Here is a 27,900-nt window from a genome sequence, read left to right as displayed (position 1 = left end):
CCTGAGTCATCTGAGGCCTCTACACAAGTTTCTGTGTTCGACTGACCCTAAAATGCTGCCGTTCCTGCTTCTGCATGAAGCAGCTGGAATGCAATACCTGTGCAATACCACATTTACATAGTATTTCTGCGTCCTTGACGTATGGTGCTTAGTGCTGGAATCCTAGTTTTTACATTTTCATTTCTGTTTTTGTTAGTGGTCAAAGGTTACAGTACTAGCTTACTGCCTATGCATAAATACGTGTACCTTTGTTTTTATTTTTCTTCAAATTATTCCCTTAAGTGTTGGTGCTGCTGCAACAAGTGACGTTCCCCATAAATAAAGTCTATTCTATTCTATTCTATTCTAAAACATTAAAGTGAGCCAGCTCTGTTGCACATTTTAATATCGCCCCATCTCAGGGTAGGATGAGTGTTTTATGCTTCCCTTTAAAAGGTATTTGGCATGATCTGCCCTCTCCAATAGCAGTGCTCTGGAACTTTGTTATTTCAGCAAAAATAAAACGGACTCCTCTAAATAAGGGTTTGATGTCTTAAAGAAATTATTTCAGTGACTTTTATGAGCTAAACTATTTCATGGTCCATCAATACATACCGGTGAGTAGCTTCAACAGTTTTTTTTTCCTTCATATTAAACTCCACAGAAATAAGGTGTGTGATGATGCTCTGCTGACCCCTGCTGGCCTTCTGTCTGAACTGCAGCCTCTAATAGTCAAACTTTGATTTAAACGAAACTCACAAAAAAATACAAAAACATTTCCGAGACACCAAATTGCTAAAATCTTATTTTCCTTTCCTATTTCTTAAATAAATCCACCAAAGTTAATGAGTTTTTATTCGTGTTAACTTTATCGTTAGCCATTTTGTGTAGTTTTGCTAGTTTTTGAACATTACGCATGCGCAGTGAGTAGACCTCACAGGCGGAATCAGAGGAAACGGGAGTTTAGTTGGTGGGAAAACCACCGCGGAAGTCGGGAGGAATTACCTGAGCTCAGGTGAGTCCATACGTTCCAGTTCCCGTCCCGTGTCTCAGTGTGGGAATATGGCAAGCCAAACCCGGTCGCGTTGGTCGTTGTGTGTCCGAGACAGGCTCGATTCTGCCAGAACTGTTCCCATGGGACACTTAAGTGAGCCTGACCCTCGTCACTTTCACTCCGAACTCTTCATTACGAGTCGGAACCGAACCGAGCCTCGTGTTCGACCTCAGGCCAACAAACTTCAGAGTTTAACGGAACCTCTGGAAGCTAAAGCTCGCTCCGGGGCGTGTAGGTGTGGTTGCTGGGCAGAAGGATGCTTCAGCGAGAGCCTCCGCTGGAAAAGTCGGTACTTTGGGATTTCGTGTCTGTGTGGAAATTAGATTTACTTGTTAAAAAATTAGTAATTATTTTTGTAATCAGGCGGAATGCGTCTTTAAATCGGGAACTTTCCCAAACACAACCAGCTCTAAAGTGCAGTAAATCCCCACATTTGTATTTGTGTCTGCGCTGCCCGCTGGTGAAATTGCAACAGGCATCCAGAAACGGCGAGACGAGGATTTCCTCTGGTTCTGATCAGATTAGACTGCTGTCTGGATACGTTTATGGAGCCGAACCCAACTGGGTCTAAAGACGTTTCTGTGGAACTGCTCTGAAAGTGTTCGGGTTTGTGTCACTCAAAAGAAACCCGATCATCCTAAAAGTGGCCGTTTTAAAACGAAGTCCGTTCAGCAGAGACAGATCTGCAGCAAGTGTTTTCCCCAAATAATAAAGCATTAAACTTTATTAATTATCAATGATCAAATATGTTACCTGGGTGGGTTTGGATGGTATTATCTGCAGAAACTACGATGAACTGATTTTGACAGCCTTTGTTACCATGGGAACTGACCTTGGACAGGAGGACACCTCACACATGCCTGCGTTGATGGGACAGCAGGTTAATGACCACAGCTGCTGCACAGAATGAAGACTCCTCACCGGTTCAGATTTGTTAAATATGAAGGTACCAGGAACTGATTGATGGCTCCCGCCTGTGAGGAGACACATCTGGGACGGAGGTGAGCAGGACCAGGGGAGGAGATCAAGATGACAACGTAGTTGTAGAGTTTGTACTTAACAGGTGACTACAGCAGAAACACTGGTCTGTGAGGAGGAGGCTTCATGTGATGTTTCAGATTTTCTCTGCTGTGTGGGAAACTTCCTTTGTCGGGAAAAGATAACGCTCCTGACATCTGAGGAATGACTCTTTCTTACAGATTAAAACCCTTTAAACCTCCACAGGTAAACGTTAACAAACGTGTGTGTGAACGCAGCTCGATGCTGAGTCGTACCGAGGTCGCCGGTCCAGTTCTTCGTCCTCGTCTCGCTCCCTGTTCGGGGTTAGGGCTGTGTTTTGCCTTCATCATCACACTGCAGACGCAGCAGGAGCTGATCACATGACCGCTCACCTGCTCTACCTGTAGATTCTCACCGGTGCTGCTGTTTGTGTTGGAGATGCCTCCTGATTACACTGTCTTCTGTTCTCCTTCAGGTCCTCATACAACCTAGTCTGTGTATTTATGGGAGACAGGTGATGCCTGAAGGATCTCGTAGCTCCGCCTCCTACGGCCTTATGGGTGAGGGTAAGAAACTCTTCCTCTTCGTCATTCTGTGGGATCTTGAGTTTGTTGACTATTCATAAATGCTTTTTGTTTGTTTGTTTCTATGTAAATAGTTATTTGCACATCAGCAGACGTTTTCAGGCACATTGATCTTTCTGGGTTCGGGTCAGATGAGTCTGGTTGTGTTGGAGGCTCCAGGTCTGAAGGTCCATCTGTGGGCTGCAGGGTCCCGGGCCTCAGCAGGACCAGCTGGTCACAGATCAGTCTTTGTTGCCGTGAGTGGATGAGAACGGTCTTTCTTCCCGCTGGTGGAGGGAACCGGCTGTGCTCACATCTGTCCTGAGCTGTCTTCAGGACAAAGAGAGAGTGTTCTGCTGCTGGGTGGAGCTGACATCACACTGTTGGCTACAGGTGTGAGAGGAGTCTGCAGGTGTGATGCCTGAAGCCAGATCGGAGTCCAGGTTTACGTTCAGAACCAGGTCCCGTGTGTGTGTGTGTGTGTGTGTGTGTGTGTGTGTGTGTGAGAGAGAGAGGAGGCAGTCCTGTTGTGTTGAGTTCTGTAGGCGGTGCCTTTTTCTGAGCCTAATTGGATTAGGCCCCGCCCCTCGTGTCAGGGCAGCAGGTGGATTCTGTGAGTCTGAACAGACCTGGATTGGCTCGGACCCAAACAGTCTTTTTCTGGTTTTGTTGGGAATCAACCTTTAAGGTAGGAGCTGGTTTTCCTGGTTTCAGCTCAAATATCAGGAGTTTTCTGCTGCAGAGACCGGGTCAGCTGGTTCTGTTCTGGTAGGAGACGTAGATCCAGATGCAGAGACCGGGTCAGCTGGTTCTGTTCTGGTAGGAGACATAGATCCAGATGCAGAGACCGGGTCAGCTGGTTCTGTTCTGGTAGGAGACATAGATCCAGATGCAGAGACCGGGTCAGCTGGTTCTGTTCTGGTAGGTGGGGTGTTTGAAGGGTAAAGTTACCTGTAACTGAGTATTTATCTGGTTATTGATTCTCTGTGTACATTGAGCTAATATCAGGTCACATGACCCTTAATCGCCATGGGAACAGCTGGCTGGGATTGTGGTACACACTTGGTGTTGGGATGTCTCTCAGGCCTTCTCATGATGGGACGATACCCTCCGCCTAGCCGTTAGCTCATCAGGCCTAAAGGACAACAGTAGTTTCACCAAACGGAGGCTGCTCAGGAAGCCTTCTACGGGGGGTTAGGGAGTGAGTGATGCTGTACTTGAGTACTTTAATACACCCCTGCTGTGATTGTGGATCAGTCACGTGTCATTCACGTTGCGTGTTCCATGGTGGCTCACGTGTGCCGACCCCCCGTGTGCCCGTGTGTTCGGATCAGCTGATTAGTCCGCTCGGGTTGTTGTTGGTGTTGATGTGTCCAAGTTGGTTCTGCGTGCTGGATTAAGTCACAGCTTCATCATCATTAGTCGGATTAGACACACACACACACACACACACACACACACACACACACACACACACACACACACACACACACACACACACACACCCCTGATTTCACATCTCAGTGAAAATGTTGATTTAGTCTCCTAAAGCTTTTCCGTGTCAGAGCTCTTATTCTGGTAATCACAGCCTCTAAATCTGCTCTCAGATCAGTTCCTGCTGCTGGGAACCAGGGGTTAATGTTCTCAGAGCGAGGCGTTCGAGGCACCAAGGAACTCTGAGGCTCCTCTCTGATAATCCTCTCCCTGCCCCCCAGGAGGAGGTGAATCTTTCCTTCTGCTACCTGCTTCAGTTGGTCAACTTGTGACTCAGCTGCTGACCTGAAGTCAGCCCAAACCAACAGGAAATGGTTATGACCTTATTAGCTACTTCCTGTTGGTAGAAGGCCGTAAGCAGTCGGAGTCGTCTCTGATCGGGCAGAAACCCACGGGTTGTGTAACGGGAGATGTTGGGACACGCTTGGAGACTGTTGACATACCTGTGGAAGGCAGGGATGGAGGTCCCGTTCAGTCAGCTGATCAGAAACCAGCAGAGAGAACAGCCAGCTGTGGTTGCTGGTTCAAATCTCTCTGTAACAACTGGGTGTGCAACATGTGACTTTAGTTTAATCTATTTTAGCTCATTTTTACAATTATTAAACAATCTTTAGCTCTTATTCCTTCTCTAAGGCCCCGCCCACTGCCTTTTGAGGCCCCGCCCACTCCACCCGTGGTGTTTTCTGGTGCGTTTGCATCTCCCGTCAGATGGTGTTACAAACAGAAGCCACTATTTCCACTTTGCTGCTGCTGTTTGGGTCTGATTGAGTCTGCTGCGCCGCTGTGGGCTGAGGTGGTGAGATGGCACAAAAAGGTGCGTACGTTTTAATTTAGTTCAGAAACTCCTAAAACTTTGAGACTTTTCCTGTTTCTGCTTTCGGGGTCATTAAAGTTGAGCTTCGTTTACTCATCATACATGTGTGGGATCAAATTTCTGATGAAATATGTGCTTCTGGACTTATTTCCTAGACCTGAACAGGTGGTCCACCAGGACTCGACCTCCTCCAGACCTTTCTCTGTTCACTTCCTGAACACTGTAGTCCGGTGCATGGCAGTGGCACGAGAGCAGGAACCAGGTCCCCCAGGCGTGTTGGAGCTAACCCTAACCCAATATTCTGGAATATGAAGCCATCAGGATTGGGTCAGACCAAGTCCAGTCATGAATCTGATCCCAAATGACGACGGGTCAATCTCTGGATGTTCAGAACATCCAACCAGAACCTGGTCATGCCAAAGTCCACCCCTCCCTCCCATGGACGAGTCTCGGGTTGTGTCTGGAAGTCCCGCCCACTCACCTGCACAAATCAGAAAGCAAATCATTGCTAAACATAATAATTATTTAAATATTGTAACAGCTAGAGAGTCAACAGGATGTAACATCTGGAGACATGTTGAGTTCAGACTCATCTGACCCGATTCCTGTGTTTCTATTGGATGAATGTTGGTTTGTTTACATGGAAGGGGCGGGGCTTATAACGCTTACTGCACTGTTTTGATGCTGGCTGAGGTTCTCCCCACCTGTCGGCTCCGTGGACGATTCCTGTGTTTCTATTGGACGAATGTTGGTTTGTTTACACGATCTTGTGCCTGATGTTTGTTCTCAAATGAACTCTGGCCTCGTGTTGGACGGAGCTCAGCCATGTGTTTGTGCAGCTTTTGTGTTGAGCCCATCCTTATCAAGTCCGTTGGTAACTCTGTAAAACTGTCAGAAATTTCCTGAAGTCGGGAATCTGTAGCCTCCGAACCGGGAATCTTTGGGACTCGTGGTGTTGCTGAGACTCCTGCAGGAACGGGACGTGAAAACCTTTTTTCTGTTGCATCATGACAACATGTCGGTATTGAAGAGCGTTCTTGTGTCTGCAGAACAGTGGTCTGTTATCCTGCAGGGTAGCTCCACCCCCCTGAGACACTCTGTGACAAAAACAAACAAACTCCGAACAGCAGGACGGACGATGAATTGCTGCTCTCAGATCAGCTCCGACTCCGATAACGGAATGAAACCAAACCAAGCTTCTCTCTTCTTCATCACACGATCTTCATGGTGACATCATCACCAAGTTTCAGAGAGGAGCAGTTCCTGGTGTCGATGCCGGTGGATTATTGTCACACCTGTCAGGGTTTTAAAGTTATTTATTGTTTTAAACTCCTAGTTTTCCTGAAGAAAGTAAGATTTTTATGTTTCTGAGGCCGTTTGGACCCCACATGCCACAAAGCTCCAGAGGGTAAAGAGGAACCACCAAAGCAGGTTCCATTTCCTGTCTGCTCCCTGGACCAGCCTCCTGGTTTTCCAAACAAACACTTCCTGGAAGTTCTCCGACCTGCAGCTGCATGTGAACGTTCATCCAGAAGCAAAGTCATCAAGCTCAACCTCTGAACGTGTGTGTGAAGCTTTAGATTAAGAGTTCATTTCAGCAGGATGAGGAGGAACAGCAGGAGCTCAGACCTCCTGACCAGCGGAGCTGCTAGGAGACATAAATAAATGAATGAATAAACAAACAAACAAACAAACGGCAGCGTGCTTCATATAGGAAGTCCACATTCTGCAGCTTTAGATCAGACTCTTCTGATTTTTAGTAAATGTTTAGCCGGTGTTCCTCCTTAAGCACCTCCTCTTCCTTCTTCTCCTTTGATCCCTCCTTCCTTACCTCCTCCTCCTCCTTTCCTCTCAGTGTGTTTAGAAAATCCATCTCTGAACTCGTGGGGTGTTAAGGGGAAGTCTGTGATTTGTGGATGATTATTGCGGAGTGGATGGGGTACCAGAGGAGCTTGTGGCGCGGTCTCATGGGAGGAGGAGGTGTCGCTGTGGTGAGGTGCTCATGTTCAGACGAGGAGGTGAGGATCTCCTTCAGGAGTGATGACCGGTGGCTCCGGTGGGCATTCGCACGCCGCTGGTTTGGTGAGTAGCTGCAGAGGCTTCAGCAGGTTTTAATCAGAGCTCCAGTGGGGTCTGGATTGGGTTCTGGTTCCAGTGGGTCTAACGGTCCGTGGTGCGTTTGAATGTTAACGGAGTCCTTACTGGTCCTCCTGTCAGGATCACAAACTCCCTCCCTTCCTGCAGGGTCAGTGAACGCCCCTCGGGCTGGCAGGAAGCCCAGCAGCTAACGGATCGCAGTGTGTTGCTTTGAATCTGTTTTCATTCAAACACACTCCTCCTCCTCCTCCTCCTCAGACTCTCCTGGTGCCGCTCTGACTAAAGTCCACCAACAGCTGGACTTTTCCCTCCAGCTGCTCTGACCCGTTTGGACCTGCTGTTCCTGGGCTGAAACGATCAGCTGGACTCTTCTAACCTGCTTTTCCACCCAGATCTAAGCCCACGGCCTGGTGGACGTCTCCGGTGGTCTTTTTGTGCTCTGCTGAGAGGAAAAGCAGCATCAGAAGAATGTTACAAAACCGGAGCTGGAACGGGTCTCGGCTCAGAATCAGAATCACATCTTTGGTGCCAAAACCTTTAGTGGAGACTATTTACGTGTCGACCCGACTCTGGCTCATCCCTTGAGTTATGGAGACCTTTCTCTGCCTGAATGATTAAAGTGTAAAAACGTCCCTCTGGGTGATCAAAGTCACAAATCTCCTGGGATCAGCAGCTCCATCCAGAACCTCTGAAGGACCAGGCACAAAGCTTCTACTGGTCTGAGCCTGAAAACGCAACAGATGTCTGATGCCAGGTGAGCTGGACTCAAACGGACCTGTTCTGGGTCTGGTGGAACTCCAGCATCTCCAGTAAGAGACCAGAACAACCTTCCCTAAACCCCTCAGACTGATCTCAGACCAGCTGTCGTGTCCCACCAGCTCAGCTGTGTGTTTGTACAGCGACGTTCTTCTGGTACCTGAGCTGCTGGACCTCCCAGAGAAGGTTCTGGTTCTGGCTCTGGCCCTGGGCTGGCATGAGCATCAGCCATGTCTTAAATGGTAGCCGCAAGCACGACCGTATGCCACCGGTCCTGTCGGCCTTCCAGTGGACGTAAAAATGTAGCGTGCGCCGCCCTACCTGTGTGCCGTCGCTTTGATCAGCTGATCGTGGACGACTCGTGGTTCCCCAGCCTTCTCGGTGGTCGGTCCCAGGTTTCTGACCTCTGGTTTTGCTGTGACCTCTAGAATCCGGTTATGTCTGTATTTCTGTCTTTGGGACACGTTTCTTATAAATAAACTGGTTCTGACCGGCTTCAGTGCAGCTTTAGGTTGTACTTGTTTGAATGACCTTGGTGATATTTGTCCTCAGGTGAGCTGCAGGAATTTGTTGACCTTGTGTAAACAAGGTGTGGTCATGTGACCACACACAGCTGTTGGTAATCTGTAGGAACAGGAGTGTTTTCCTTCTCTACAGACTCCATTACCCATGATCCTCTCTCCTGTAACTAACTCAGACTGAACATGATGCTCTGTGATTGGATCGTTTGTGGTGAAATGCATCATGGGAGTTGTCGGGGTCTGAGTCCTGAATCTAAACGTTCTTGTCTCTGAGGAAGTTGCTCGTTTTCTTCAGTCCTAAAGCATCCTGACAGGTGTTATTGGGTTAAACACCTGTAAATCACCTGGACGACGTTTTCTTCATCAAACTTCCTGATTACCTTAAACATTTTTTGTCCTTCTCGCGTGAGCTGTCCCCGTTTGTCTCAGTATTTGTCTCAGGTGGACGTTAGGTGTCTCTGCTGCTCAGACTTGGATCCAAACCGTTAGAGGGCTGTAGCGCGACCTTTAACCCCGTTGATCAAATGGAAATGGGCTCCTGCTCAGAGGGCGTTGTGCTTGATTTTAGTTGATTATTATTTTATTGACATAAAATTTAACATTTAAAATGTAACAAATTGACTTTTTAACCTGTTACTGATTTATGAAGCGGTCCCAAACAGCCGCTGGTCAGCTGGTGTTAATGATCCAATCAGAGCATGAGCACCTGCTCTACGCTGATGCTGGGATGTGATTCGTTGGTTTGGGTGTTGATGTCGTCATCAGAGCTCAAACGTGATTCTGAACAGGACCCAGAAGAGTCAGAACCTCCGTGCGATTCAGGCTCTTTTCTTCTCTGAACATCTAAAACTTCTTATTTCTTCCGTCAGTCGGAGTTTTGAGGTAAAATCCTGGAAATCTAAATGATAATGAGTTGATCTGTTCCAGAAACCTCAGTGAGTACTGGACCGGGTCGCAGCCGGATCAGGGTCATGGAAGCCCCTTTGGGTCAGTACTGAGTCTCTGCTCTGGTGGAGTCACAGTTACAACAAAGCTCGGTCATCATTGGATGTTTTGATGTGAATGAATACATAAAACCCTTTTCCACGTGACTGTTGAGTTCAGGGTCTTTTATTACTCCGTCTGACGTTAAACAGCGTTTGGATGAGAAGTTGTAGCTTATGTTCATTCCCGGAATTCCTCAGATGGGCTGTAGAGATAATGATCCACTAAAGGAGGCTGAGCACAGCTCATCGGCGGAGGTCTGAGATGATGTTCATCACAAAGGTTGTCTCTTTAGTGTGTTTACTGTTGTTGTTCCTCCATTTCTCATCACTAGCAACAAAACAAACCTGGCTCACTTTTAACTTGAAGGGTTTTTTTAGAAACATGTGCAAGGAAAGAAAAGATGAGCTGTAACATGTCTGTGCTTTTATTGTGAAAGACCTTACTCAGGAATGTATTTTGAAAGGTAGCTGAAGCTCCAAATCATTCTGGGTGAGTTTTGTTTGTAATTCCCTCTTTGGCCTGGTAGGGGGCGGTGTTGTTTCACTGATGGGAATGCTTTAGCTTGCTTCTGATGACATCATCACCCCTCCTCTTCCTCAGAATCGCCCCGCCTTTCCACCGCCTCCATCAGCAGTGATGAGCGAGCCACGCCCTCGGACTCCTCTGACCCTCCCCCATCGGGCCGGCGCCCGGTGAGCCTGATCTCCACTCAGTCGTCCGGCTACGGCTCCTCCAGAGATGACTCCGTCACCCCGCCTCAGCTGTCTGCAGAATCCTCCAACAGTGACCTGAACCAGAACCCGAGCCCCACAGGGGGCGCTGCAAACACCCAGGGGTCGAGTGTCCAGCCTCGGCAGAAAGCTCGGAGCTCCATTCACAACCAAAACAACAACAACAAAGCGTGTGCGGCGAACCGAGCCTCGAGTCGCCGGCAGCAGGCGTCGCCCTTCATCAGGGCCAGCATGGCGCCCAACCCCCAGCTGACCTATCTGGACCGGGTCATCATGGAGATCATCGAGACCGAGAGGATGTACGTCAGAGACCTGCGGATGATCGTAGAGGTAAGTCTGGAGGCGTACAGAATAAGACATGTCCAGTCAGAGGGACATGGACTCAGAGACCCGGAGGCGGAGGACAGCTGCTGATGTTGGAGGAAGTTCGTCCTCACAGACTATAATTAACAGGTAAAGACGGATTACCTGCTTATGTAAGAGTCAGGATCTCTGGAACCAACACCTGGGATCAGAACACAACACCGACCTTCAGCTGGGTCAGAGTCCAAGTCCCTCACCAGGATCAGCGAAGAACTGGTCCCAGAAACCAGAGAACAAAAACTTTGTTACCAAAATAAAACTTGTTTTATGAATGAAACTGTGTGAAACGTTGGCATTTTTAATGTTTAGTAACAATAATTATAAATCATAAGGATGAAGATGCTCTCTGATAACTAAATGTAGTTTATTATGAATAATTGTATCAAATTTAAGTGTTCTTTTATACTCATGTTGTCCCAGTAGTAATCAGATTACACAAATATTCATTCAGGCTGCCCCCTTCTGGAGGAATGAGAGAGTTGCACATCAGTTTGTACTTTATAGAGTCAAATGTAAATATGATTGTTTAGTTGAATTTAGTCAATTTGTAACATTCCAGGCTAACTTGAAAACAGGAAGTCTGACGTAATCCCAGAAATAAGACACGAGTCCCTCATCTTCCTCCTCCTGCAGGACTACCTGGCTCACATCATCGATCACGCCGATCTGTCCATCCATCCTGAGCAGGTCTGCGCTCTTTTCGGAAACATCGAGGACATTTATGAGTTCAACAGGTGAGAAATGACAGGCGACGAATGAAAACAAGATGTCAGAGACCGTTCACATGGTAACTGCGTTTCCTGTCCACAGCGAGCTGCTGCAGGACCTGGACATGTGTGACAACAACCCCGTCGCCGTGGCCAGGTGTTTTGTGATGAAGGTGAGGCCGGATGTTCTGACAGCTGTAATGTTTGATGATGTCACCACAGAGTCAAACAAACGTTCTATCGTTTGACGCCATGTTTCTGTTTCAGAGTGAATACTTTATCATCTACACACAGTACTGCACCAACTACCCAAAGTAAGTCCTGATGGTTTACAGAAGAGCACACCTGTTTACTGTTCTGCACGCCTGTTTTCTACCTGTTCCAATCTGGTTTCCCCTTCCTCAAACCCGGTTTTCTCCCACTTGCACCTGGTTTCCACTAGTTTGCACCTGGTTTCCACTTGTTCCACCTGGTTTCCACTTACACCTGGTTCCCACTTACACCTGGGTTCCACTTGTTCGCACCTGGTTTCCACTTGTTTCACCTGGTTTCCACTTAACACCTGGGTCCCACTTAACACCTGGGTCTCACTCACACCTGGGTCCCACTTACACTTGGGTCCCACTTACACCTGGTTCCCACTTGTTCGCACCTGGTTTTCATTTGTTTCACCTGGTTTCCACTTAACACCTGGGTCTCACTTGTTTGCACCTGGTTCCCACTTGTTTGCACCTGGTTTCCACTTGTTCCACCTGGTTTCCACTTACACCTGGTTCCCACTTACACCTGGGTTCCACTTGTTTGCACCTGGTTTCCACTTGTTTGCACCTGGTTTCCACTTGTTCCACGTGGTTTCCACTAGTTCGCACCTGGTTTCCTCTTGTTCCACCTGGTTTCCACTAGTTTGCACCTGGTTTCCACTAGTTTGCACCTGGTTTCCTCTTGTTTGCACCTGGTTTCCACTTGTTCCACCTGGTTTCCACTTACACCTGGTTTCCACTTAACACCTGGGTCCCACTTAACACCTGGGTCTCACTCACACCTGGGTCCCACTTACACTTGGGTCCCACTTACACCTGGTTCCCACTTGTTCGCACCTGGTTTTCATTTGTTTCACCTGGTTTCCACTTAACACCTGGGTCTCACTTGTTTGCACCTGGTTCCCACTTGTTTGCACCTGGTTTCCACTAGTTTGCACCTGGTTTCCACTTGTTCCACCTGGTTTCCACTTACACCTGGTTCCCACTTACACCTGGGTTCCACTTGTTTGCACCTGGTTTCCACTTGTTTGCACCTGGTTTCCACTTGTTCCACGTGGTTTCCACTAGTTCGCACCTGGTTTCCACTTGTTCCCACCTGGTTTCCACTTACACCTGGTTTCCACTTGTTCCCACCTGGTTTCCACTAGTTCTCACCTGGTTTCCACTTGTTCACACCTGGTTTCCACTTGTTCTCACCTGGTTTCCACTTAACACCTGGGTCTCACTTGTTTGCACCTGGTTCCCACTTGTTTGCACCTGGTTTCCACTAGTTTGCACCTGGTTTCCACTTGTTCCACCTGGTTTCCACTTACACCTGGTTCCCACTTACACCTGGGTTCCACTTGTTTGCACCTGGTTTCCACTTGTTTGCACCTGGTTTCCACTTGTTCCACGTGGTTTCCACTAGTTCGCACCTGGTTTCCACTTGTTCCCACCTGGTTTCCACTTACACCTGGTTTCCACTTGTTCCCACCTGGTTTCCACTAGTTCTCACCTGGTTTCCACTTGTTCACACCTGGTTTCCACTTGTTCTCACCTGGTTTCCACTTACACCTGGTTTCCACTTGTTCCCACCTGGTTTCCACTAGTTCTCACCTGGTTTCCACTTGTTCGCACCTGGTTTCCTCTTGTTTGCACCTGGTTTCCACTTGTTCCACGTGGTTTCCACTAGTTCGCACCTGGTTTCCACTTGTTCCCACCTGGTTTCCACTTACACCTGGTTTCCACTTGTTCCCACCTGGTTTCCACTAGTTCTCACCTGGTTTCCACTTGTTCACACCTGGTTTCCACTTGTTCTCACCTGGTTTCCACTTACACCTGGTTTCCACTTGTTCCCACCTGGTTTCCACTAGTTCTCACCTGGTTTCCACTTGTTCGCACCTGGTTTCCTCTTGTTCCCACCTGGTTTCCACTTACACCTGGTTTCCACTTGTTCCCACCTGGTTTCCACTAGTTCTCACCTGGTTTCCACTTGTTCACACCTGAATTCCACTTGTTCCACCTGGTTTCCACTTGTTACACCTGGTTTCCACTTGTTCCACCTGGTTTCCACTCACAGCTAGTTTACATATAATCAATCAGTCCGTTTTAGTTATAAAGCACCTTCCACAATGTTATTGGAAGCCCAGGATGCTGAACACCATCATACAAGGAAAAAAAGAAAACCTAACCCAGTACATGGGCATAGGAGCAAGGTAGAAGCATAGAATCATAAAACAGTAAAAAAGAAAGGATACAGTTTAAAAGGCAACAGAATGGGGCTAGTCAAGCAAAACAAATGGCAACAATAAGAACAAAACTAAAAACATTCAAAACTGTGACACGAGTCTTTAGGCGAGACTTGAAGACTTGGAGGAACGGCGTCTGCCTAATGCTCAACGGTAGTTCCTTCCACAGAACTGGGGCCAACGCAGAGAAAGCACCGTCCCACTGGTTTCTACCGGATCACACCTCTTTTCTGTCACACCTTCATCCCACTACTTCACCTTTCATACCAGTTGCTTTATTTAGGCTGATGTTTATACATATTAACATTTTTCTCACCCGTGACACCTGTTTGTTTTCCCACCTGCTTCAGCTCAGTCGCAGCACTAACGGAGTGCATGAGGAATAAATCCCTGGCCAAGTTTTTCCGTGACCGTCAGGCTTCCTTGAAGTGTTCGCTGCCTCTGGGCTCATACCTGCTGAAACCTGTTCAGAGAATTCTTAAGTATCACCTGCTGCTCCAGGTACCGCGCCTGCATCTTTACACCTGAATTAACAGATTAGAAATCTAAAAATGTATTTGGTTTATTATTCTGCTTCTGAACTTCTTGTTTCCTTAAAATCATTTTAAACAGTAAATAATGTTTCTGTGATTTTATTCTGCACAAAAACTACATTTTCACACCTGGACATGTTTTTTGCGGCCATGTTTAGGAGATCGCGAAGCACTTTGACCCGGAGGAGGAGGGATATGAGGTGGTGGAGGAGGCCATCTACACCATGACGTGGGTGGCCTGGTACATCAACGACATGAAGAGGAAACACGAGCACGCCGTCAGGCTGCAGGTGAACACCACCACGCTGGTCCCACCAGCTGACCCAGTAAACAGCTGAACTGGTAACAGCTGGAAGCTCAGAACCAACCAGCTGATAGCAGCAGAAACCAAGTGGGATTTGTTTTTTAGCCCAGGTTCCTACATGTGTGCTGAACTTAAACGTAACTCAAATATAATATTAAATTCACTTTGTTAGCCTTGTGAAAACTCACCTGTCGACCAAATAACAACCCGAACCTTTAACCAGGAGGTCCAATCGCTGCTGCTGAACTGGAGAGGTCCAGACCTCACCACCTACGGAGAACTGGTTCTAGAAGGATCCTTCAAAGTCCACCGGGCCAAAAACGAGAGAACGCTCTTCCTGTTTGACCGCATGCTGCTGATCACCAAACGCCGTGGAGAGCACTACATCTACAAGACACACATCTCTGTAAGTAAACAAACAAACAAACAAACATGGCTCCACCAGCAGCTGGTGTTTAGTTTATCTCTGTTCTTCCAGTGCTCCACCCTGATGCTGCTCGAGAGCTCCAAAGATGCTCTGGTCTTCAGCGTGACTCATTACAAACACCCCAAACAGCCTCACACTTTCCAGGTGAGACTACAGCTGAGAAGAGCCGAAGCCTGGGGGCCAAACAGGAAGTCAGTGGGAATGAAAATGGGTTTCTCTTTTTCAGGAACGAAGCATCAAAACCTGCTCGTCATTTAGAATGCACGAAAAAATAAGTGTGTGACAAAATAAGACCGTGTAACAAAATAAAAGCATGTGTCAAAATGAGAGCGAGTGACAAAATAAAAACATGACAAAATAAAAGCGCGTGACAAAATGAGAGTGCGTGACAAAATAAAAGCGTGTGACAAAATAAGTGACAAAATAAGAGGGCGTGACAAAATAAAAACATGACAAAATAAAATCATGTGACAAAATGAGAGCGCATGACAAAATAAAAACATGACAAAAGAAAAGCATGTGACAAAATAAAAGCGCGTGACAAAATAAGAGCGTGTAACAAAATAAAAGCATGTGACAAAATGAGAGCGCATGACAAAATAAGACCGTGTAACAAAATAAAAGCATGTGACTAAATAAAAGAGCGTGACTACATGATTAAAAACATTTTGGAATTTTGTCGATTATGTTGTTTTTGTGACTGGAGCTGAAATCACATTTGATCGTTTGCACAGATTTTATATCTTAAAAATTCGGTTTGACTCATTTTTGTGTTTCAGACAAAAACGGTGGAGGAGAAGATGCTTTGGGCTCATCACATCAAATGCACCATCCTGGAAAACCACCACGCCGTCATCCCTCAGAAGGTACAATCACCTGCACTCACCTGTAATACACTCACCTGTAAGAACTCCACCAACAGAAGCTGCTTGCTGTGTTTCAGGCTAAAGACGCCATCATGGAGATGGATTCTAAATGTGAGACCTGATCTCCTGATTCAACTCTTTGTTGAACTTGGTTAAAGGTCAGAAGGTCATTGCTACTCCACGTCTTAATCGTGTTGTTGTTTACCTGCAGACCTTCCCAGGTACTGGTACAGTCCTGAACATCTGAATAAACCGCTGTCGGACGAGCCCCCACGTGACACCCGTCAGGGCCGCAGACAGTCAGGTAATCACACCTGTTCACCGATCACCTGCTGCTCAGGTGTGACCGCTTGTGTTTCCCTCAACAGAACCAACCAAACAGATGCTGAAGAGCAGCAAAGGTAACCCGATGACATCACTGTTGATTAAAAATTCCTATAAAACTGTGAAATGATGAAAATCACTGGTTTGGTTTAACCGGAGGAGGTGGGGCTTCTTTCCAGTGGGCGTGGCCTAACCTAAAAAGCTAAAATAAGCTGTTTGTAATTTATTGATTTACTCGTGAGATTGTGTCTAACACGTGTCTCACTGTTTTTAACCGATCCCTCGTCTGCACCTCTTCTCCAGCTGAGCTCCTGGCGCCTCCGGAGGTAAGACCTGACCCAGCACGCTCTGTGCGGTGATGTCATGTCTGTGGTTGTGCTGCCGTGATTAGACAGCTGGACGTAGCAGCTTTTTAGTGGTAGACAGATCCAGGATGAGCCGTTTGTGGCGTCCCGCAGCACTTGGACAAGGACGGCGCGTCTCCGCCGCAGCTGGCCGTGAGCAGCAGCAGCCTGGGGGAGTCCGACGTGGACCGGCTGGAGGAGGAGCGCCGCAGCAGGGGCGGCTCCCTGGAGCGACTTGTGTGCAGCGAGGAAGAGGTGGAGGAAGAGGCGGGGCAGCTGGATGAGTTCCTGCTGCAGGACGAGCAGGTAGAGGACTTTGCCAGCTCGGTGCTGGCCGCCATCTCCTGCTGGCACCACACGGTCCAGGCCTTCCTTTCCTCTGCGGGGACGGTGAGGCTTTCCTCTTCCAGCCCGGCCCCCCAGCGTTCCCGGCTCCAAGCTGCAGCCTAACACCAGATAACGCCGCCGCTCCGACACGCTCCGTAACCACCGCATGGGTTTGATGTGTGGCACTAACATGTAGGGGCTCAGCAGGATGAACACATGAACGATGGAACAGGAGGTTCTGACCCAGAGATGACCTCATTCATCACAAGCACCTGCTTTTAGACCATTTGTGACCTTTCCTATCAGAGATGCACCCATTCTGGTTTTTTGGGCCCGGTTCCATTTTGCCGTTCTTCCACGGCTCTGACCCACCATCCCAAATACCTACGATGAACAAAAATCACGCTTCTAAAAGTTTAGCAGTTGTGCGTTCACTGATCAGCACTTACGGAGGATGTATTTAGTTTTAGATCAGTCATGTTGGCACGATTCAGGTAAATATTCTCATCAGCTCTGATGTTTTATTTACTTTATTTGGTGCATCTCTTGTTTTTTTTTTCTACATCCCATAAAAAACACCTGAAGAAAGGAAACCTGTTCCTCTCTAGTAACACGTTGTGACTAACTAAGCGTTACATTTGTCCCTCCAGCTCTGAGCTTAGCGCTGCTGTGCCTAGAATGGCTGGGCTTGCTGCTTCCTTTAGTGTTTTTGATGGTTTTTTGTTTATTTGTTTGTTTGTTTGCTGCAAAGCTGCTGGTGGACTCTGTGCTGCTCTAGATTAGATCTATGTGGTAATAAAGGGACATTTCACTCAACAGAAAGGTTTTTCTGCCTCCTAAAGCGGATAGTTCGTCGTTTTCCTTTTTAAAGTTGAAATCTTGCAAACTAATCTGCTTGTGTTTGATTTAGGATGTTTTTATTTTCATTAAAGGAAGTAAAGAGAGGCGGTTTCTCCTCGAGCAAAGAAAATGATCTGAATGGATCAGAACCAACACCTGAGCAGGTAAACGACGTAGAGTCTCTCTCTAATATTCTGATCCATGCCCTCCCCAGCAGAGGTTTACTCAACATAAAGTGTTATCCTGGAGGTTTCACATTTTAAGGCTAATTTGCTCCAAACTTCTGACTGTAAGGATCCCAGACCATGATATTCCTCCACCATGCCGTCAGCTGGAATGAGCCGTTTGTGCTGCTGTCTTTTAGTTTCTTTAGATGAGGAAAACAACGTACTTTATATAAAACATTGTTTTGTGTAAAAATGACAAACCAAAGGCTGCGAGGGTGAAAGCGATAGCGACCTGTCCAAATCCAGACGTTCCTGGACAGTCGCGCACTCGTTAAGGTGCAACATTGCAGGAAGAAGTGCCGAAGTTTACTTCCAGGTCACGTCGAGTCTGATGAATGTTCTTCTGCGGTTGAGTTTCCTTCATGTTGGTGTTTTAGCTCTTCCGCCTGACTAAAACATGACTTGTTGTATTTTTTCCTTTCAGGAAACAGAAGAGAAGCTCCCTCAGGAGAAGACCTCGGAGAGGTCAGAAGAACCTGAAGCAGAACTTTTCTCCGACCTGGGTTCAGAAACCTCTGTCTCGCCTCAGAAGCCCGATGGAGAGGAACCGTGTTCCGCTGCACCAGACTTGGATGCTAAGACCCTGAGCAGCGGGGAGTCCTCTGAGGATGAGGAGGACGAGAGCGCGGTGGATGTGAGGGTGTGCGAGTCCCCCAGCATCCTCCCGTCCTCTGTCCTGGACAGGGCCGGCGTCATCGCTCAGCACTTCACCCACAGCATGAAGAGAGGCAGCCTGGTTCAGGACGAGGCACGCTCGTCTCCACGGTTACCCAGCAGGACCGGCAGCAGCCTCAGCATCGAGGCAACCGACCGGCTTCCCAGGCTCAACAGCACATCCTCAGATCCCATAGAGACCACTGGTGGGATGGACGGGGCCCTGCTGTCCCCTCTGGACGACGGGGTCTTTGATTTGAGCCGAAGCATCCGACGAAGACGGGACTCCACCTTGTCTAGGCAGGACCAGCTTCTCATTGGGAAAATCAAGACTTACTATGAGAACGCCGGGAATCAGGATGCTGCCTTCACCCTGCTGCGTCGGGAGAGTCTGACCTACATCCCAGCAGGTCTGGTCCGGAGCTCGGTCTGCCGCCTCAACAGCGTCCCACAAGATGAGATGGTCCAGAAGACTCCATTTCTGTGTCCAGATCCTGATTCAGGAGTCTTGGAGAGTCATGGTCACATGGTTTCTAGTCACTCGTTGGACTCTCTGAAGTCCGATCTGTTCAGCACAGATTCTGGAGAACATCAGAGATCCAGGTCCCAAAGTATGCAAGATAGTCTGTCTGAGGAAGAGTTCAGACCTTCATCTGAGATGATTAAGGTCTGGGAGGGGATGGAGGAACGCATCGCCAGATCCCAAAGGGAAGATGGAGTACTTGATCCATCCAGACCAGCCAGACTGGCTCTCTATTCCCACACCAAGGGTCATGACCCTGAGAGTGAAGCGTCCTTCCTCGGGACCATCACGGAGGACTCCACCAGTCCCTCGTCCACTAAAACCAAAGCGTCAGGCCTCAGCCTGATGGGGAGCGTGAAGAACACCCTGAGGGGCTTCGGGGAGGAGAACGCGGTTCTCAGGACCACGGTTCCCCGGATCACCCAACGGAGAGGAGAGACAGCGGACCCCCGTGAGGACTCGGACCAGCTGGATGAGACAGAAACAAGCAAAAGCAGAGTCCTCTCACTGGCTCGCCGATACAGTCAGCTGATCAAAACCAGCAAACCTGCAGTCCGACGGCATGGCCAGGCCTCCTCCGCCTTCGGCAGGAAGGGTTTGGCCTGCGTGGTGGAGGAGGAGAACTCAGGTACAGCACCTTCTTCACCCCTTCCTGGCTAAGTGTGGTCCCCCCTAACCCTAACCCATGACCTCACACGTGATTGGTTAGCAGTGTTGGGCAAGTTACTTCAAAACTGTAATGCATTATTTATTACTTGTTACCCTCATTTTAAAGTAATTCATTACATTACAATATTACTGATTTTAAAATGTAAGGCATTACACTTCTTTTGCATGACTTTAAGTTACTTTCACCGATACAACTTCAGTGTGAATCTGGGAATGTGACGCTCAGTGAGCTCATGACATATATGTGGAAGGTGATGTGGTGTCTGAGCTAGGATTGCTGTTAAAAACAGTCCGATATAATAACAGTGCTTTAAAATGACTGTTTATTACATTAAAGCAACACTCAGCACGCTGCCATCTTATATTAACTGATCAAGGAGTGAGGTGGTGGGGGCTCCAAGCCTATATTTGCCTTGGTCCCCAAATGCCTTGATACGGCCCTGGATGTGGGACTGACTTCTGGGGTGATCTGATTCTATCACATGTATAAATATTAAATGCTTATATATTATTGCTTTTCACTGGTAAAAATGTGTATTGGGGATAAATCTACCTACTTTTTTTCTTTTCAAGCACCTTGTTTTGTTTTCTTGATTTTATTTGAATAATTTCCGGCCCTTTCTCTCTCTAACCTTCCTGCATGCTGCATGTTTTTTCCGTCTTCCAGAAAAAACTGTTTCCTAGACTTCCTACTTTCTAACGATCAGCCAAAGGGATCTTCACATGCGCGGCGCTCCAGCAGCAATGAGTTGAAATCACCGGGGCCCAGATTAACTCAGATGAGGCAAAGCACGACAGAAAAGCACAAAATACCAGAGAATATGCGCTGATATGAACGATCGCAAGTGAATTATTTTGTTTTAGTGGAGCGATTTTGTGAATGTTGCAGCGGCCGCGTGCAGGATGCAGCTGAGCCGTTACCGCTGCGTCCTCTCTGCCCGCAAAGCTGAGTCCATAAATGACGCAATATATGCAGACACTGGATCTTTCTTTGGGTTTCCCGCAATTTGAATTTTTAAGGAACACATCTTGATTCTGGGTTTAAAAATGCATTGTAATTACCGCGTTACTGACAATTGTACCGAGTAAATATTACCATTTTCTTTCCCTGTAATGCCTTACATTACCACATTACAGCAAAAAACAATGCATTACAGTAATTAATTACTTTTGTACCGCATTACTCCCAACACTGTTGGTTAGACATTAGCACGTTGGCGTAGAAGGTCAGTAAAGATTACAGGAGTGACGTTAGGTTGTAGTTCTTCTTTGTAGGAAGCATAGACAACTTTTCCAAAGATATCCGTAGTTTGGAACTGATGTTTGAGCAGATCTGGTACCTTCTCCGGTTCCGTCTTCTGACCGATGTCCCGTTGAGCAGCAGTTGTTTGGACCTTTAGGCTCTGGTCCTGCGTGTGTTAATCCCACCTAGCAACCGTCTAATCTGACTCTTTACGTTACCATGGTGACCTGCATCACTGTTTACACTGGTTGTACGTTTTCATAGCCGGTTTTGAGCTTCTCATTAAACTTCTAGTTTAACTGATGTTCTGATCCACCTTCTGCAGGTAAACCCAACCTGACGCTGCCGCTGGTCCCCACCTCCCAGGTCACCTCCCTGCCACTGAGCCCGGTAGAACACGTCCGGTTTCCAGGCGCCGGTCTGGTCTGCAGGTCCAGGGACCTCTCACCTGGCTGGACCCCCTCCCGGAGCCCCCTCAGCACCCCTCCGGTCATCGAGGCCTTCAACTGGCCCAAAGTTCACGAGCTCCGGTCCAGGTATTCAAACGGTGAGCGCCTTCAGAAGGTCCCGGTGAGTCGGAGCCGCTCCATCCCAGAGCAGATGTTGGAGGGAGGTCTGAGGAGACACTCTAGCAGCTCCTTCGTGGCTGATGGAGCCTCCAGCGGCGCATCTTCATCGGAACCCGGAGGCGGACAAAACGTGAGCCAGGAGGAGCGCAGCAAACGTCTTCAGAGGGCAAACTCTCTGGACCCTCGCCTGAGCAGACAACAAAGGAGAGAGCTGCAGAGGCTCCAGGAGGAGGCCGACCAGGACGGGTACTACATCGCCGCCGAGGCACCGCTCACTGATGACCCCGAACGTAAGATCATAGTGATGGAGAAGCTTCCAGAACCGGAAAAAGAACCCAAAGAGAGCGAAGATGACAGCTACATCCAGATTCGTTCCCCCACCAGCAGAGAGAGGATCTCCATCATGGCCGTCATCGACCGCTGCCGGGCCTATCAGGAGTCTGACGAATACAAACAAAGGGAGGGGGCAAAAACCAGAACCAAGCCCATCAAGGCAGCAGCTCCCATGGATCAGGAGGAGTCCCAGAAATCCAGACGGAGAACGGAGAGCACTCAGAGGAGCATGGTGAAAAACCTCAGGGAGAAGTTCCAGAAGTAAAGCAGCCACTTTCCTTCAAAATAAAATGTCAGGCCACAACTCTGATTCCAGAAACAGGGTCAGAGTGTTGTCATGGCGACCAGCAGGCCGACCTGACTGGTCCCAGGAGGTTGTTATCGTTGTTCATGACGTAAAGGCCAAAACTCTTGCCACTCCAGGAAAATTCAACTTAAGAAGTTTTATTTTGTGGTTTAGAGAGAAAACAACCAATCTTTTATGATTTAAATCTAAACTTCTGTAAATATTTATATCCGAGCGTTGGTGAAGCTCCTCCTGTTTAAAGCACTAAAGGGTCGTGACCCCGCGACTAAACCGGGCTCGGGTCTAGTGGATCTGAAGCTTTCAGGATAAACGTTTGGATTCCAGACGTTAACCTCCTGAGAGCCGAGCTTTGGTTTGGTGCGCTTGTCCTTTCACCCGAGATTCATCAAAGCTAACAAAATCATTTTAATTACAACTCTTAAATAAACCCCATCCTTAGAAATTATAATATAATTAAACACATGTAATGCATTTAAACTCATTATATATGTGTGTGTGAATATATATGTGTATACATATGTGTGTGTATATGTGTGTATATATATATATATGTATGTATATATATATATATATACACATATATATATATATATACGCACACACATATGTGTGTGTGTGTATGTATATATATATTTATATATGTGTGTGTGTGTATATATATGTATATATATATGTATATGTGTGTATATATATATATATATATATGTATATGTATATATATATGTATATGTACTGTATGTATATACACATATGTACATACACGTGTGTGTGTATGTGTGTATATATATACACACACACACACATATGCGTGTGTGTGTGTACACATGAAATTACAGTAAATCTATTTAAAAAAAAATATTTTTTTTTATTATAAATGTTGGAACAAGTAAATAAAATTCAAATGAATGTTAGAAATAACTGATTGAATGATTATGAACATGATAAAGTGAGAGACTCCGAGTCGACCTGGATGCTGATTCTCAGGAGGTTAAAGGGATTTTTCTGCTGATTTGTTACTTTTTAGGGTTTGAAATGAATAATTTTGGTCTCAACTCTCAGAAAATTCTTCAATATATTCAAAATGGAACCAAAGAAACCGTTAATTTTAGCAGAACCTGTTAAAAACCACAGGACATGTAATCAAGCTTGTATTAAAAGCTGACGTAATATTAACATCGTGATGTGGAAATGCGGAGTTTGTTCCTCGTCAGATCTGAAATCAGCTAAATTCATTTAAACTTATGATCTATTTATTTAAAATCTAATATTATGATTTTATTTTGTGCCTTTTTGTGATATGAAGTGAACCTGAATGTATTTGTCTGTCTGTTTGACTCATGTTTTTGCTCAGAGGCACTTGGGTAGGTATGAACATGACCACTGATCCTCAGTCCACCACTGTAACAGCCTCCCCTTGTGTGTGTGTGTGTTATCTGTATATTTGATTGATGATGATGCCAACAGCACAAATGTCTCAGTAAAGACCAATAAAATGACAGAAAACCGGGCTTGATGGTTTATTTTTGTGTCACAATTGAAACTTTATATTTTTGGAGCTCACTAGAGCACACAATCATAAAACTGGACACAGATGTTCTGCACACCAGGCGTGTCCAAAGGGTCATTTCTCGGGCCTCAAACTGATTTTTTATGTAGGCAGAATTTTTTTCAGAATAGTGGATTTTGTCTCCAGTAGGTCGATGTAAATTGGCACATTTGCCCATTTTTAACTTGTTAAAAGTACAAATGCATTCTGTAGCTGGTCCTGTGCCAATACTCAACCCTGAACTGCATATTCCTGTCCAGTGGTTCCCATTCTCTAGTGTGGTCTATGGCTCCGCCCCTTTTATACCCCGAATCCACACTTCGCCCGATTCCGCATCTGTATTACCAGTTGGGTATTACCCACAGGCCACTGATTCGTGGGAATTTAGAGAAATGAGGTGGAGCAATGGCTGAAGATGCCTTTCTGAAAATGTGTTTTCATGTTGCTTATTATAGATAATATTGAGTATTTTATTTTTGTGTAGATAAATGATTACAATCAAATGTTTCTCTTGGAGAGAGTGCCAATCATTCAGTCACTTGCTTTAAATTCATTTCAAGCAGCAGAAACAGAAACCGACATCCCCGTGTAAAAGTCGACTTCAGCAGTTATATAGACACTTGTTTACTTCACACTCGAAGCCTAACATGCACTTCCACCTAGTGCACTATGGCCCAATCCCAAGTTCACTTGGAGAAAGTGTGCAGTAAGGTGTCAAGTGCGTGGTACGCAAGTGTGCAAACAATTGCCGAATTGAGACAGACCGTGTTGTGTTTGGCAACCCATGGCGGTATGCTGGTCGCTTGGATTAAAAAAATTATATCACCAACTTTCAAACAATCAAAGGATTATTTGAAATAATTTTACATTCGTTGCTGCTTTGTCTAAAAGATTTAGAGCATCAACTAATCTTCCTAAAATTAACTTAGAAATGGTAAATGGCCTGTATTTGATACAGTGCCTTATAGAGTCCTGGTACCGCCCAAGGCGCTTTACAAAACAGTTGTTTACACATTGACTCCCTGGTGGTGATGAGCTACGATCTAGCCACAGCTACCCTGGAGCGCACTGACAGAGGCGAGGCTCCCGAGCACTGGCGCCACCGGTCCCTCTGACCACCGGCATGAATGTAGAAAAAACATGTTCAGATAAGGAACTTGAGCCTTTTCTCCTGCAGCAATGGATTGTGGGTAATACACTCCACCCAAATCCGCATCAAGGCAGACTTGTGGAAGTGTGGAAGTGCGAGCGTTGGGATTGGGCCTTCAGAGGGCTGCAGGCTGCAGTGTTGGGGCTGTTGGCTGCAGTGTTGGGATTGGACCTTCAGAGGGCTGCAGGCTGCAGTGTTGGGACTGTGCCTTCAGAGTGCTACAGGCTGCAGTGTTTGGGACTGGGCCTTCAGAGGGAATCAGGCTGCAGTGTTGGGACTGGGCCTTCAGAGGACTGCAGGCTGCAGTGTTGGGACTGGGCCTTCAGAGGACTGTAGGCTGCAGTGTTGGGACTGGGCCTTCAGAGGGCTGCAGGCTGCAGTTTTGGGACTGGGCCTTCTGAGGGCTGCAGTGTTGGGACTGTTGGCTGCAGTGTTGGTAATGGGCCTTCAGAGGGCTGCAGGCTGCAGTGTTGGGACTGGGCCTTCAGAGGGCTGCAGGCTGCAGTGTTGGGACTGTAGGCTGCAGTTTTGGGACTGGAACTTCAGAGGGCTGCAGATTGCAGTGTTGGGACTGAGCCTTCAGAGGACTGCAGGCTGCAGTGTTGGGACTGGGCCTTCAGATGGCTTCAGGCTGCACTGTTGGGTCTGGGCCTTCAGAGGACTGTAGGCTGCAGTGTTGGGATGGTAGACTGCAGTGTTGGACTGGGCCTTCAGAGGGCTGTAGGCTGCAGTGTTGGGACTGGGCCTTCAGAGGGCTGCAGTTTTGGGACTGTAGGCTGCAGTACTGTGTTGAGACTGCAGGCTGCAGTGTTGGGACTGGGCCTTCTGAGGGTTGCAGTGTTGGGACTGTAGGCTGCAGTGTTGGGACTGGGCCTTCAGAGGGCTGTAGGCTGCAGTGTTGGGACTGGGCCATTACACACAGAAGAAGAAGAAAGAAGAAAATATAATTTCTATAGCGCCTGTCAAGATAAAAATCACAAGGCGCTTCACAAAAACAAAAACAAATGTTAAAATATAAAAAAGCATTTAGAAAATGTTTAAAATATATTTAAAGTGAGCAAAAATAGGAAATTGGGATTTAAAAGAAAAATGTTAAGAAAGAGAGAGAGAGTGAATAGGAAAGAGGGAAATCAGTGGATCCTGAGGAAGGTGGAATAGGTGGGGAGAGCAGAATAAAGAGAGAGTGGTGAAGGTCATACAAAACAGGACCGCCCTCTTGGCTCTTGTCTAGTTTTTAAGTAAGATCACAGCTGAAGCTGATAAATCTGAGCTGAGTTTGTGAAAACACAAAACGAGCTCTTTTAAAATCACCCAAACTGAGTTTCTGCTCCTGTTGCAACCAGGGGCGGATTTAGGACTGAAGAAGATCCGGGGCTTAACACACACGCGCGCGCACACACACGCGCGCGCACGCGCACACACACGCATGCGCGCACACACGTGACACGCACTAGTCAACATCATATATATATATATCTTGTACCACATAATGTTTAATCTGAAGCTACATATTCAGCATATTCAGGGCAGAGTATTGTTCCTGTTAGTGTGAGATGATAGTGAATATTCCCTTTCTTTCTCCAACAACTTTACCTGATAAGCTAACTTTAGGCAAACCAGCAGCACAACAAATATTTTCAAATAAGACTCACAAACCTGAGTCAACACCAGTCTCATCAGAGCTGGGGTTCTGTCGTTGTACTTTTGGTCTAAAAAAACGTCCTTATATCCATCTTCACTCATGCGTTTCAGACAGACTGCAGAAGCCAGCTGCTGAAGGGCTTCTCTTCAGTCTCAGGTAAACTGTATACTGACTAAGTAGCCTAGTGGTAGAGTGTCTGCCCTGAGATCGGGAGATCAGGGGTTCGACTCCTGGTCGGGTCATACCAAAGATTTTGAGAAAAATGGGACCCAATGCCTCCCTGCTTGACACTCAGCATTGGATTGGGGTTGGATTGGGGGATTAAACCACCAAATAGTTCCCGAGCGCGGCGTGTCTGCAACTCAGGGGATGGGTCATAATCGGAGAATAAATTTCACCACACACCTGTGTGTGTGACGACTAAATGGGACTTTACAAACTACTGCCAGCTGCGCCCTCTCTGTGTGACTTTGGTACTGCATGTTACTTCCGCGATTTAGATCCGGGGCTTATCATGAAAGATCCGGGGCTTCAGCCCAAGTAGCCAAGTGGTGCTCGCTGCAGAACCACAAAGGCGGAGCTGCACCAGAAGGTGGAGCTGCACCAGAGTCAGCCCCGCCCATTCCAGAATCAGCCCCGCCCATTCTATCGGAGTCAGTCCAATTCCTTCCAGTTGTCAAGACTTTATAGCATTCTGGAACCAAAGAGGGTGTTATAGCTAAAAAATGCAAGATTGGGGAGGGAGTTGAGAAGTGAATTGAACAGTTTTTGTAAAGGTTCCATATAATTAAAAATCTAACTTTTGGAACTTTTAATCATGTTATATTGTCATTTCCTCATAAGAAACACGCCAAAGCCATTTTTGGCCTCATTCATGCATTTTCTTCCCATCTCAGCTTCAATTTGGTCTCCTCCCCCAAAGCGGGTCTGGTCTTGGTTCTCAAATCTGGATATTCTGTGAATTTTCTGACAAATTATTTCTGAAATGACTTCTACTGAGACAACGCCAGAAAAACCATACATCCCATCTACAAAGACACACCAAATAACATAATAAAATAAAACGCCCTCTAGGTTTTATCAGAAATGGTGGTGTAGTGGTGATGGTGTCAGGTTGACATGCAGTTTTGCGCAGGTTCGCCTCCCAGCAGTGGAAATATTCTATAATCTATTTTCCTCATTTCTAGCTACACTTGCCAGTACTATGTTTACAACAATTTACTGGTATGCCGTTTAACATATAATGACTAATGTGTTTTTTTTATTTATTCATTCGTTTATTTAGCCAGTGTGAGTCCATTTGTGAGCAGAGTTTCAACTAAAATGCTGTTTAGGAACGACCAAATTCAAAGAACTTGTAGAGACATAAATATTTTGCTGAAAATGAACATTACAACTAAAATATGAACAAATTAAATGTTTCAGCTGGCTGAATAGATTGTTGCCGACCCCACCGAGAATCGAACCAGCATCAGCTGAGGGGAAAGCAAAACGTAAGTCAGACGATCTTGCCACTGGA

At 46.8% G+C, this 27,900-nt stretch overlaps 2 protein-coding genes across 11 annotated transcripts in view; both read left to right on the top strand.

The window, feature by feature from the left end:
- Positions 1-900: 900 nt before the first annotated feature.
- LOC139062761 (pleckstrin homology domain-containing family G member 3-like) lies at positions 901-23,551 on the top strand. 8 transcript variants are annotated; one of them, XM_070544486.1, is made up of 19 exons: positions 901-994; positions 2,508-2,592; positions 9,865-10,325; positions 10,992-11,092; positions 11,169-11,238; positions 11,333-11,379; positions 13,904-14,054; positions 14,245-14,376; positions 14,614-14,796; positions 14,869-14,961; positions 15,597-15,683; positions 15,761-15,794; positions 15,895-15,987; positions 16,052-16,084; positions 16,311-16,333; positions 16,466-16,741; positions 17,611-17,682; positions 18,170-19,550; positions 21,160-23,551. In XM_070544486.1, the coding sequence occupies exons 2-19, from the start codon at positions 2,550-2,552 to the stop codon at positions 21,999-22,001; spliced, it is 4,122 nt and encodes a 1,373-aa protein (XP_070400587.1). In that variant the 5' UTR covers positions 901-994; positions 2,508-2,549; the 3' UTR covers positions 22,002-23,551. The 8 variants fall into 8 exon arrangements, with proteins under 8 accessions (XP_070400587.1, XP_070400583.1, XP_070400593.1 ...); XM_070544482.1 differs by having other exon boundaries at positions 2,508-2,598; XM_070544492.1 differs by lacking the exons at positions 901-994; positions 2,508-2,592 and adding an exon at positions 4,238-4,903.
- Positions 23,552-26,934: 3,383 nt separating this feature from the next.
- Positions 26,935-27,900, top strand: part of LOC139062766 (inverted formin-2-like) — a 19,066-nt gene continuing 18,100 nt past the window's right edge. Inside the window, exon 1 of one of the 3 annotated variants that reach the window (XM_070544501.1) lies at positions 26,935-27,900. This exon is cut by the window's right edge and continues 561 nt beyond it. The gene's annotated coding sequence lies outside the window, so the exon portion shown is untranslated. The other 2 variants (XM_070544498.1, XM_070544499.1) reach the window with 2 other exon arrangements.

Source organism: Nothobranchius furzeri, chromosome 2 (genome assembly GCF_043380555.1).
Source record: "Nothobranchius furzeri strain GRZ-AD chromosome 2, NfurGRZ-RIMD1, whole genome shotgun sequence".
Lineage (NCBI taxonomy): Eukaryota > Metazoa > Chordata > Actinopteri > Cyprinodontiformes > Nothobranchiidae > Nothobranchius > Nothobranchius furzeri.
This window is presented reverse-complemented; position numbering and strand designations above follow the sequence as displayed.

Excerpts from the sequence above, each read along its gene's own strand:
- LOC139062761 (XM_070544478.1), top strand. The coding sequence starts at position 6,820 with ATGATTATTGCGGAGTGGATGGGGTACCAGAGGAGCTTGTGGCGCGGT. Across the intron at positions 15,988-16,051 it reads TCAGGGCCGCAGACAGTCAG|AACCAACCAAACAGATGCTG; the intron begins GTAATCACACCT and ends TTCCCTCAACAG. Across the intron at positions 19,551-21,159 it reads GGTGGAGGAGGAGAACTCAG|GTAAACCCAACCTGACGCTG; the intron begins GTACAGCACCTT and ends CACCTTCTGCAG.